We start from the raw sequence: 12,405 nt of genomic DNA on the forward strand, positions 1-12,405 counted from the left end.
GTGTTTTTGTGGTGAGAGCTCATGTGGGTGATCTGTTCTTGAGATAGGTAGCGTGATTTATGGCCTCAGCCCATAGAGCCTTGGGAAGATCTGCACCAATGAGAAGAGCTCGAGCATGTTCGACAATGGTCTGATTAACTCGTTCGGCAACACCATTCTGTTTGGGAGAGTCATGGACAGTGTATTCGTGATGGATTCCGCGTTTCAATAGGTACTTCTTAAGTTCATCGCTGGAATATTCACCACCCTGATCAGATCGGATGAACTTGATCTTGGCATTGTGCTGGGTTACGAGGCCAGCAAAGTGCTCAGTGAGTGCTCCAAAAACTCCACTCTTCTTCCAAAGGAAGACGACAGTTGTCTCACGGGAATAATCATCCATGAACGTGACATAATAGGATTTCTTGCCCAATGATTGAACTTTTGCTGGTCCCCACATGTCAGTGTGAATACGTTCACCATACTTTGTAGCACGTGAGTTCGACTGGTTAGGGAAAGGCTGGTGTGTGATTTTAGCTTTGACACACATTTCACAGAATGTGTTATTGGGAGATGAGGTAACCCCAATACCTTCAACCATGCCCTTTGTCACCATGGCTTTCATAGCAGCAAAAGACATATGTCCCATGCACTGATGGAGTTGGGTCAGTGACATCTTCATCTTTGGTTTTGCGGAGGCTACTGCAGCTGCGTGCTCTAATCCTGCAATCCAATAAAGACCATCAACCTCAGGAATCCTCGCAATGAGCTTCTTTGGCTTCCACAACCAGATTTCACACCATCCTTGCTCCATATGGATAGATAATTTGGCTGGTGGATACAAGGGTAAAGGCTATGTCCGGCGTGTATAACACGTCCTTTAAGGTAACTCGGGAGTGTGCCTTGCCATTGGGTAGCTCTATCTCAACATCACCTCGTCCAACAGCATGAAGAGTTTGTCTGTCAGCAACATTGATTGGTTTGGGATCAATGGTGGTAAAAGTTTTGAACTTCACACGGTCGGGACAAAAATGAGAAGTGGCTCCAGAATCGACAATGGCTCCTCATCTTTCGGTGGGAACTTGAAGTACATTAGCTTCATCAACACAGTCGGAGGTCAAAAATGTGTAGTCTTGGTCAGACGATGCAGCTGCATTTGCTGATTCCAACTTTTTCTAGTTAGGACCTTGACCTTCTTTGCCACCACCCTTATGCCAGCAGTCAGCTGACATATGCCCAATCCGTCTGCAGTTATAACACTTCACGTCCAATTTTCTGTTCGGCTTCTTTCCACATTGGTGACCCTTGTATGACGAGGCATTCAATGTGGAGTCATCCTTGTCTGACAACTTTCTGATGTTACGATGATCAGCTTCTTCAAAGGCAACAGCAATGACCTTGTCCGAGGTGACAGGTTGGTTGATAGCACGAATGGCGGCTGTCGTGGATCATATAAGAGTTCGGAAAGACTCGGGAAGTGAATTAATGATCATCGCAGTGAAATCTCGGTCATTGACAGGTGCACCCATGCACGCAAGCTCTTTGCATAATACCAGCATCAACGTCAAGTGTGCTTTGACATCTTCGTTCTCGCTGCACGTCATACTTTGCAGACGAGCACGAGTATCTACCTGGACCATGTCACTTTTGCCTTCGTAGATGAGGCAAATGGCCTTCCAAATTGCTGTGACGGAGCCTTTGTTCTGCACCTGAATCATCACGGTGTTCGGAACAGTTGCATAGAGCTGCTGAGTAGCGAGGGCTTCCTTCTGCGTGTGCGCGTCAAGGAGGGTCAGGTTTGACTCAATGTCAGCTTTGGTTGCCTCTGTTGTCTTGTCGTGAAGCATGGTCTTTTTGCCATCACTTGACAAAGGAAGTGGCTGGGGAATTTTGATGGTGCCGTCGAGGTGATGGTTCAAGCTGCGCGCCGTTAACAACATGATGGTCTTTGTCTTGAATTTGACCCAGTTCTTCTTGGTGAGTTTCAGAACGGCATAGATGCCCAAGGCTGATATGGAAGAAGTGATGGGGCTCATGACCTGTTGTGAGTAGCGACAGACAGAAGGACTGCGAAGACAAACGAATGGCTCAGTCTGATAGGAATCAACTCTGGTATTAGTATAAGTACCTGCAAAGACAAACAAATGGCTACGGTAAGTGTTAGTGAGTGTTAAATATGATAATGAACGCAGGGATCTCACCTCAGTCTGATAGGAATCAACTGAGGTGGAACAACGCGGATGCGAGGACTATATACCTGTCCGTGTTAGCAATGATGTAAACAGTAAGTGTACTATTGTACGTGTGTGCAGTAAGTGAGCGTAAAGATAAACGAATGAATAGGGGAGCTCAAAGTTGAATGCTCACGTTTATGCTTATCATTGCTTATGCTTACACCCCCCCATCGCACGCCAAAACTGATTATGTAATCCTAGCAAATTTTGATCGCTGTGCAGCCACAGTGAGGCTGCTAGTACTTACCACATCAGGAAAAACTCAAAATCTTGGAAGCCCTAGTGACGGCTACATAGCGCTGTGTAGCCACTATAGTGAAATGTAGGCAAGCAGGCTGTTATATGGTTCTACACCGGCTATGTAGCTCACAGTCAGTCTATATAAAGCTACAGGAGGCGCCTTGAGTCAAACTGGGACTATGTAGTAATTTAATCAACCATAGCAGTCATACAAAATGTATCAAGGTCAATATAGGAATTTAAGTAAAAATCACTCGCCAACTCATAGGCATTTGCACTCATCCACCCGCAGTCAACAGACTGTCCCATCTTGGGAATCAGATAACACAGACGAACAATTTCATCAACGTGTATAATAGCTGCATTTCATTGCAGTCGACGAGTCGAACATGATACCTGATGCAGGCCAGAAGAGGGGTCTGGCTCTCTAAGTGGAGTGAACCATTCAACGTAAGCCAGAGCTCAGGAGTAAGTCCTGAACTGACAAGGCAGTGTGAAAACGATACGAACTTGAGCCACTCGCAAGTCTACAGTATCAAGGTAAGACCTCAAGCTTGGAAGAGTAACAGAGTCACTTACTATCTAAGGTGTGCAAACTCAATGTCCGAACACCATCACTTATCAATGCCATATCAAACCGAGCTGGAGCTCCAGGTTTCCGACCAGGACCGGGGCGTACTTCAGGTGTCGCTCAAATGCGTCACCGCTTTTGAGAATCATTGGCCTGTGGATTAGATGGAGCAACAATTACAACTTGACGAAAAACATCGAAACGGTCTTGTGGACCAGGGACTGATACTCTTCGAAACCAGTTTGACCCTCCCGCAATGTCCAGCCGGCATCAGGACACGGCTCAAAATATCACCCTGCCTTGTCCCTGTCTTCATTGGCCTTGTCCTTGTCTTCATCGGCAGCATCCTCAACCGTCACCCGCCGATTTTTGGATGCTGCTGGGTTGTCCTCATTGAGGGAATTGGATCGTGAGCACCGAAGCAGGAAAAATGAGCCCTCTGGTAGGCCACCTTCATTGTCTGTAGTATCTTCACTGACCAGCATCTCCCATTGCCTTCTACATTCAGGGCGGACAGCTATATGTTTATTGACGTGTCCTCTTGATGGAAACTCCTTGCCGCAGAATCTGCAGATGTGAGGCATTGTTGGGTGAGTTATTCAAGGGAATTCTGGCTCTGTTCTAACCACTCACAGCACAGGTTACTACCAGATCTTTACTACCGGATCTAACCGCATGGCACGCCCTTCATGCAGTTTAATTTTCAGGTCCTGGCACTCTTTATTTTTCAATGGTGAGTACTACCAGACTCGCCCTCACAAAGTGCAAAAGCGAAAGTAATTGCCTCCAGAGACCAGACCAGATGCACCGTCACAAAGTGCAAGAGTGAAAGTAATGCGCCATCACAAAGTGCAAGAGTGAAAGTAATGACCAGACGGCCTCTCACAAAGTGCAAGAGTGAAAGTAATTGCCTTCAGGTCCTGGCGCCCAAAAGAGTGAAAGTAATGACCAGATGCACCCTCACAAAGTGCAAGAGTGAAAGTAATTGCCTTCAGGTCCTGGCGCTCGGCGCTGTTTATTTTTCAGGTCCTGTTGCTGACACTACTACAGATAACGGCACTACACTAGTCTGCGAATGCCATGGGCAGCAAGAAGTATCTCTAGTAGTTGCACCCACTTTGCCTCTTCACAATGTTTTGCTTCTGCATCCCAGCGGTCAGTGACGAGTCTTGCATGGCCGGGCATGCCACTGGCAGGCACTATTTCTAACAGTTGCAATTGTTTAGCTTTCTGACAGGCCTTCAGTTCTGCCTCCCAACGCTCCAAGACGAGTTTTCATAAGTATGTTTGAGAAACTGAGATAGGGCCAGGTGTTTGACGAAATGGAGGGAGCGGGTACATGGGCTCTGCATCTGGCACTTCACGTTGACGAGCATCTGGCACTTCATGTTGACAAAATGGAGGGAGCAGGTACATGGGCTCTGCATTAGGCGCTTCAAGCTTCAGCCTGCAAGCTAGTGAGTATTTGGGGGTGATGAGGAGGAGGGGTAACTTAATTCACCTTTTGACACCAATTTTCTTGTCTTTACAGGTAGCCTTAGTGGTTGGTGACATTGGCCTGTCATTTGTCAGAGCACGGTCACGGTGAGTATTTGACTTGAGCTCCATACCGTTTTCTGGCCGAGTTAGAAGTATCCATGACAGTATATATCGTGACGGTAACTGACAGTACATTCATACCTTTTATTATTCTCTAACTAACACAGCATTTAGCCCTGCATTCTGAAAAATCAACAAGCCCTGGATTCAACAATGAAACAAGGTTTAAATTGTGAGTGTTTGCGTCCTGCACGGCATTATAAATCAGCTGAACGGCTGAACGACAGGTCATTCGATCCCAAGGACCGATGATCATGCCTCCGTATAAGGCCACCTCTAAGCAACTAACATTGAGTGCTGCGCAGACACCTCCATGCACCACAAGTGGTCGACAATGTCGACCAACCAAAAAAGAAAACTACTGAGGTAAGTCACTGCCATCTGTTACTACTACAATGACATATTTCACTCACTTGCAACACGACCTCACTCTACAGTATCTGAATCACAACATATCATCCATTGACAAATAGGCAAGGAACAGACATTGGAAAAGCAGAAAAAAAAGGGCGCTGAAGAGCGCCTATCAAGTCAATCCCGAAGTCTTTGAGACTGAGCCCTCGGAGCTGCATAGTGACACAGACAGGGAAGAAGAGAATATGGTTTGATCACTCGTTTTTTCAACTAGAACAACAGCTAATTATTTTTATTCAGTTCTCAGATCACAGCATGCAGATGAAGCTGTCCAATGCCAAGGTCCTGACTTTCAGTGCAGGGAAGATTCCAATAGCATCGCGCACCATCAGTGGCAGTGCATGCAGGCCGACTACTCACCAGGACGCAAAGTGTCAAAAAGGTATGTACTGGTAACTGCTTCGTTGACTATAGCAAAACTAACATGCTTCTATGTATGCAGCTCTAGCGGATGATGCTAGTGATGAGTCTGGTGACTCGGATGACCCTGACGGCTTGGAGTCAACACATATCGAGGCTGAGGCTGATGACTTGGAGCCAACATATATCAAGGCTGAGGCTAACCACACCAATGACGAGGATGACGACACCATTGAAATATTACCTGCTACTCGAGGGACCAAATGACTATGGGACACTGTATCAGAAGAAGCCATGGTAGTGCTGAAGTTGAAGAAAATATTCAACAGTTCACGTCAACGCGTGAAAGCTAGCGATTTCGATGAAATCTCAAAGGAGATCCTTGGAACTGTGACCTCAATTTTCCGGTGCCTAATTGTCACACGGGCGCCATTTCCTGACGGTGTTGCTGTTGAGATGAGGTTAGCAAAAGAGGCGTGGCATGAGGCATGCGAAATCAAAGGCATCCAAGTCAAATTAACACCTCCAGCGGTCAAAATGGTAAGCTCTCTGTTCTTAGTACATGGCTCGTCTGATTTTTATATATATTATGAAGCTATTGCTGCGCATATCACATGTGCGCGGTGAACTCAAAACGAAGATGTGATCACTCACCAGTTCATTTTTTGGATTCCGGTCAAGTCATTCAAAGGAGGTGATAAGGAAAAACCGAGATCTGGCTGAATCTTTGAAAGGCGGTTCAGCATTTGCCTTCAAGGTACGTAGCGCAATGGCCTACATGACCTTTTGAGTCCTGACTGTTGGATAATAGGACTGGATGTCAAAGACAGGGATCTACAAATCTGAATTACTGCAAGACAGTATCAACATTATGTGGTTTGCAAACCAAAATGACGAGGGTATCATTTACCACAAGTATTTCAACCCCATACCTGTCGAGGTTGTTGCCCTCGTGCTTACAGCTGTGAGTTAAGTCTCATATTCTCATGTTAATGTCAACAGCACTGATTATTGATAGATCGAATGTTGTATTGATGAGTGGTTACAAGGCCTGAAGGAAGACATCAAATTCACTTTGGCTACTTATGCATCTATTTACCAAGCTCATTTTGACTCGTTGCAGTGCTTCCACAAGCATATGGCACCTTACAAACTCCTTGAAAGACTTTGCGACAGTTTGCATGACAGGGCTCGGTACGTCACACTGTATTTTCGCAAGTGCCAACCTAACATATGTGCTTTTAAGTTTGCATGCAGGTGTCGAAGTACTGTCATATACCGGATCCGAGTACCCCCAGTACCTTCTATGAGCATCCCCACTGCTGGCCTGACCCCCTGTTTCCCCGTCTGCTTCATTCCTCCTTCCCTGACAATGCACGAAGTGCATCTCAGCAGGATTAGCCCTGCTACCTCCACCCGACTCTGTTCCGCTCTTCCAACATTACCCCTATGTCCTCCGACCCCATACCCCTTCCATCCGACCCTATCTGGGGTTCCGCTCCTCCACCCTATCGGTCCGCCCAATCCTACTCCTACTCCCTCCGCTTTTCTGCCCCGCTCGGATCCTTCAGTTCCACTCGTATTGACCCACCCGACCATTAGTCCGTCCAACCGCCTCACCGGTCCACTCCTAGACTAGGAACCACTCAACTGGTCCTATCCCCGTTTAGTATTATAGTTCCGCTTTTCGGGTTCCTGGTAATCCCTATACCCTAGCAAGTTCTGATCCGTCACGTACATACTTTCCTCCAAGCCTTTTCTCATATGTCTCAGTCATCCCATTGTAATCCTGTACACTCAGCACATAGCCTTCTGCTATGCTATGCTCATCACTTAGAGTATATAAACCTATGTACACTTGTCTGTAGATACTCAGTCTGAATATTACCTTTTCTAAGCCCTGCTCTTCTGTTCCTTGACTTGGGCCTGATCCTAGTCAACTCCTGTTAGCTGGCCTAGGGGATTGACTCCCTAGGCCAGCCACCCTCCAATCCTCCAATCCTCCAATCCTCCAATCCTCCAATCCTCCAATCCTCCAATCCTCCAATCCTCCAATCCTCCAATCCTCCAATCCTCCAATCCTCCAATCCTCCACTCCTCTGCTCCTCCGTTCCTCTGTTCCCCCGTTCCCCCATTCCCCCGTTCCTCCATTGTTACAGGGACTCTCAGACCCCTATCGTCTCCGCCAAACATCGCTGTCACAACCGCGTCACAACACGTGACAGATGACATCACCGGCACGTGACTAAACTGCAGAGCACAGCATGACAGCTGTTGGAGCAGGACAGCTCTGGAACCGACCTAGACCGGGATCAATAGAAGCCGCGTGCTTCTCCCTTATCGCCCCTACCGATACACTGGTACTGACTATCATTTATCCTATTGCTTATCATGACAGATAGCGTTATCTGACTTGGACACCTACCGCTGTGCTGGTACCATACCCTGGACCCTTACCAATTGACCGGTACTCTTATCTCTGAGTCCTTATGACTCACATAGACGATTACCTAGTTGGGATGCTTTCTGGCTACCCAAGCCTACCCTGAACTCATAGGACGATACCTATATATACCCCAGTAGTTAGACCATGTATTTCTCTAACTTGATCTTCACTTGTGATATATGACTCTAGCTTCTTCTTTGAACCTTTAGTCAGTCATTCTGGATGGACAGCCTCCATTCAGTCTTCCATCGTCCTGGTGCTCCATGAAGCGGACACAGGATTGACCCTATCAAGTGCACTGTTGGAAAGCCGGGCTTTCCCGTAACATCCGTCCCTCCGCTCACCCGACTTCCCATGCGTCGGAACTAGACCCCACACTCTCGCATCCGTCCCCTTCATTCCGCTCTGCTTCAGACTTTGTCTGAGCAGTTCCTTCCACTCCACTTCTACTGTTGGTTCCGACCGCAGTAGTCTCCCACCTCCCTCCTGTCGGGCGGAACAACCCCGCCTGACTTTCCCATGCTCACCTAGTAGTCCGTCAGTCCTCCTTCAGAGGACCCCCATTCCGATGTCCTGTCGGAACCCATAGAACTTGCATCAGACTACATCCCGAAATTAGGGGCACATACTCAGGTAAGGGGCGCAGTGTATGAGCTGAAGCCAAGCCCCTCAGACTCCGCTTTACCCCAAGCACGGTCTTAACAAGTACTCACTATGCTGTCGGCTGCATCCCAGATTGGTGACAAGGCATTTGATGATGCGATTCGAGAGTACCAGCTCGAGGAGCACAGTGATGGAGAGGCTAACAAGAGTTGAGGCTCACAGATGTGAAGATGACGCGGAGGATCATGCAAGAATCTGTCAGTAGCTCTGTTTTATGTATTCTGAATTTATTTGTTTCCGTGCTATTTTGTGTGCTACTCTATCCCTCTATATAGCTGCTAGTAGCAGCTGGTAGCTCTCTGTATTAGGCAGTCCTATGAACTACAGGCTACTACAGTAGTGCCTAGTAGCGCTAGTACCTGTTTCTACAGGCTACTACAGTAGTGCCTGGTAGTGCTACCTGTTTCTACATGGCGCTATGTAGCATGGCATAGTTGCCTCGCTTTCTATATACAGGGGGGGTAACGACTGAGCTACATGGTCGATTCGAACTATATAGTACTATGTAGTCAGCTATATTTTTCCTGATGCATGGCACGAGTTCCTTTACATGATCAGTATCTCCATGCATTTCTGTTGTCCATGGTCCTCTGCACCCTCGCCAATCCAGAATTGACACCAGAAGATGCTGCTTTGCTTCTTAATTGTGATATTGCTTGTGTCCTGATGATTCGACAAACACGCTATCTTCGGCTCGTGTGGTGTTGTTTCTCTGTTGTGTGTCTCCTGCTCCCGACGACGGTCATCGCGCCACATAGAAGACATTAGGGACGTTCAAAGTTGGGCGCCCAACGCCCAACACTCAACGCCCAACGCCCAACCTCGTGACCAGAATGAGTATACCTAGAATAAATAGAAGTCAATACCAAGTAAAGTCACCCAAGCCTACATGATGAGATAAGCTACTTACCTAAACCTTGTCACACAAAGCGCCGAAACCTTCGCCAAATGTCTCCCCCTAATCCTCAGCATTTCTAAACCTTTTCATACTCTTCCTGTACCTAAACCTCACTGTTCCTAAACCTTTCCATACCCCTACCTTTTTAAAGTCTTTTTTTTTGTACCTAAACCTTTGTGTGCCTTAGGAGACCTTTCACTTTTTATTCCTAATCCTTTCCTAACCTTCAGCAGACTATTTGAGTTGTTTTTGAGGCTCAGACATAAATTTTCCTTGTGGAATTCCAATGAAATTGGAAAGAAAAACATGCAGCTACATGTTTCTACAATCAAATATATGACAAGGTTGTGGTGAGGGCTAGGAACGGCAAGGTTTAGGTAAGAGAAGAGTATGAAAAGGTTTAGGAACAGTGAGGTTTAGATACGAGAAAAGTATGAAAAGGTTTAGAAATGCTGAGGATTAGGGGGAGACGTTTGGCGAAGGTTTCGATGCTTCACGCGACAAGGTTTAGGTAAGTAGCTTATCTCATCATGTAGGCTTGGGTGACTTTACTTGGTATTGACTTCTATTTATTCTAGGTATACTCATTCTGGTCACAAGGTTGGGCGTTGGGTGTTGGGTGTTGGGCGTTGGGCACCCAACTTTGAACGTCCCTATTTCATCTCACCATGTATTTTCCCTTTCTTTGTGATCTTGTTGTAGTATTTTTTGCTATCCCATCAATACCATCCATTGATGTCTCACATCTTGTACGTCTCTGGTAGTCTCATATTCGACCTAGCACGAGCTCGTAGTCGGTTGACTGCATTCAATGAGTGCAACAAGTCGAAACTGAGGATTGTGGTTCAGTTTTTCTGATTCCAAGTCAAGGTCAACAGTCTTTTGTCATAGCAGTTCAACCACACCAACAGTTGGCCCTGCATAGTTTGATTCAGCACGATTCGTCACTCGTTGTATTTCACTCCAAGCTGTTCATTAATCATTACACGATAACCACAACAACATCCTCAAAACAATTGAAATATGGAGATCTCAAGGCTAATACATACAATAATTGTATAAATAATCCACAATCATATTGTCTATCGTCAAATAATATAAATAAAGATATGAATGGGAATGCCATGGGGATTTGGAATCCTTGATGATGAATAAAGTTATCGAGCGTATAAAACAATGAGACGACGGGGATCGTATTCAAGCAACCTGAAGGAGGTGATGAGGAGTCCGAGGTGATTTGATGTGGATATTGAGCACGTGGCCCATTCTAATCATCAATGTTATGAGTCACGATACCTCGCCACCCTTCCTCCTATCTGGGATGGCGGGTGCGGTGTCCTTCTTTGGCATGGTGTTGATACCAGGAGATATATCTTAGTGCTGGCAAAGTACCACGGTAACAGTAAACAGACTTCAAACGGACATATTTTGACTTGTTTACTCAACAGTACAAATCAGTGAGAACGGGGGGGTGTAAGCGTAAGCAACGATAATCATAAACGTGAGCGTTCAACTTTGAGCTCCCCTAAGAGCCTGGACAGCTGCCATTTATTTCAGTTTGTTTCTTCAGTTTGTTTCTGTATGTGGCATGGCAACGTGTGACAACCTGTGACTCAATCAGTGTCCATACTACCCTTGCCAAGTCATAGCGAAACGGAAGAGTACAGCATCTGTGAACACTGGTGGTGCAAGCTCAGCTACTACTCACTGGACTGAGGAAGAGACCACCCGCTTTATTCAATATCTCGCCCTTCATCGCACTGAAGGTGGAGATGGTATCAACTTCAAACAGGCAACCTTTGCTGCTGCAGGGGCTCATTTGTTGGAGCCGCTGGAAGGCATTCTGAAGGAGAACCACATAGCTGGGAACAAAAGGGACTGGCAATCTTGCAAGAACAAATGGATCATGGTGCATGCATTATTATTTTGCAAGTTGATTGATTTAAAGTCTGACTACTGCAGTGCAAGAAAAAACATGCCGCCATCGTTGATATCAAATCGCAATCAGGTTTTTCATGGGATGAGGAACTGGGCGCAAACATTGGCCCAGCTGATGCTGCGCGGTGGACTGCATTCGCAAATGCATGTCCCAATACAAGGCCCTTTTGCAACAAAGGCTGGAAACACTTTGACGACATGAATGATCTTTTGCATACACAGATCACGCGCGGCACCAACACTTTTCATGCAGGCCAGGAAACCTTTGAATCGCAACAAGCTCCTCTCAATATCAGTGATGAGGGTCTGGGTGTTGCTGTCGAGCATGGGCCAGTGGTGCCGGCACCTGTGATGGGAGACTTGGGAGTCGAAGAGGTTGACAAGAGCGTGACGGTTGCAGAAAGAGAGCAGGACGAAGACGAAGAAGATATCATTCCTTGGGAAGTGACTCCTCCTCCTTCGAAGTGAAAATCCACAGCCACATCCTTGACGCCGTCTGTTACTGCTTCTGGGTCTTGTTCTTCTGGTCCACCGTCGAAATGCCAGTGTGTCAGTGGATCAGCCTCTGCACTCTATGCAATAAATGATCAATTTTCCGAGTTCACCAACGTCTTCCGTGTAGCATCACAGTCAGAAAAATCAGCTATCGGCTTATCACCTCAGTGAAAACAGGCAGCGATGCGGCGTGCACAACTGCTAGAAACACATCTTGATAATGATAGCATGGCCGCGCTTATCGAAGCTTTTCAGATGGATGTCAGCGCTGCTGACGTGTATATGGTCATGTCCGATGATGGGCCAAGGAAGTCTTTTGTTGATCGCAAGATCAAATTTATCAACAAGCAGAGTCTCTAGATAGTATTGATACTTTTGTGTGCTCATCCTGTCATGTCCTGATGAGCGCGACACACTCTACGATAATCTCTCCACATAGCATCTGCAATGCGATCTCTGTCCTCTGTTGCCTTTTGCCTTTCAGCACGGTCCACCAGTCCTTCAGCAAGATCACCCCTTGCCTCGCCTGGATCCGGATCAACAAGATCCTCGACGGCAAATTCTTCTA

The 12,405-nt window shown here is 46.6% G+C and overlaps 4 protein-coding genes across 4 annotated transcripts; 2 read left to right on the top strand and 2 right to left on the bottom strand.

Moving 5' to 3' along the window:
* Positions 1 to 1,634: 1,634 nt before the first annotated feature.
* Positions 1,635 to 1,991, bottom strand: EDB91DRAFT_1013822 (uncharacterized protein; the record flags this gene model as incomplete). Its single annotated transcript, XM_041312465.1, has 1 exon — positions 1,635 to 1,991. A coding segment is annotated over one exon (357 nt), but the record flags the coding sequence as incomplete, so codon positions are not given.
* Positions 1,992 to 3,074: 1,083 nt separating this feature from the next.
* On the bottom strand, positions 3,075 to 3,608 carry EDB91DRAFT_1078961 (uncharacterized protein; the record flags this gene model as incomplete). The annotated part of the gene is made up of 2 exons (XM_041315060.1): positions 3,075 to 3,177; positions 3,319 to 3,608. 2 exons carry the CDS (start codon positions 3,606 to 3,608, stop codon positions 3,075 to 3,077), a joined length of 393 nt encoding a protein of 130 aa, XP_041181621.1.
* Positions 3,609 to 5,691: 2,083 nt separating this feature from the next.
* On the top strand, positions 5,692 to 7,036 carry EDB91DRAFT_1244629 (uncharacterized protein; the record flags this gene model as incomplete). Its single annotated transcript, XM_041322426.1, has 6 exons — positions 5,692 to 5,937; positions 5,993 to 6,013; positions 6,089 to 6,154; positions 6,209 to 6,361; positions 6,416 to 6,591; positions 6,655 to 7,036. 6 exons carry the CDS (start codon positions 5,692 to 5,694, stop codon positions 7,034 to 7,036), a joined length of 1,044 nt encoding a protein of 347 aa, XP_041181622.1.
* Positions 7,037 to 11,112: 4,076 nt separating this feature from the next.
* Positions 11,113 to 11,582, top strand: EDB91DRAFT_1032657 (uncharacterized protein; the record flags this gene model as incomplete). The annotated part of the gene is made up of 2 exons (XM_041312751.1): positions 11,113 to 11,313; positions 11,367 to 11,582. Coding segments are annotated over 2 exons (417 nt in total), but the record flags the coding sequence as incomplete, so codon positions are not given.
* Positions 11,583 to 12,405: the final 823 nt, after the last annotated feature.

Source organism: Suillus paluster (assembly GCF_016628075.1).
Source record: "Suillus paluster strain FC165 chromosome Unknown EDB91scaffold_7, whole genome shotgun sequence".
NCBI lineage: Eukaryota > Fungi > Basidiomycota > Agaricomycetes > Boletales > Suillaceae > Suillus > Suillus paluster.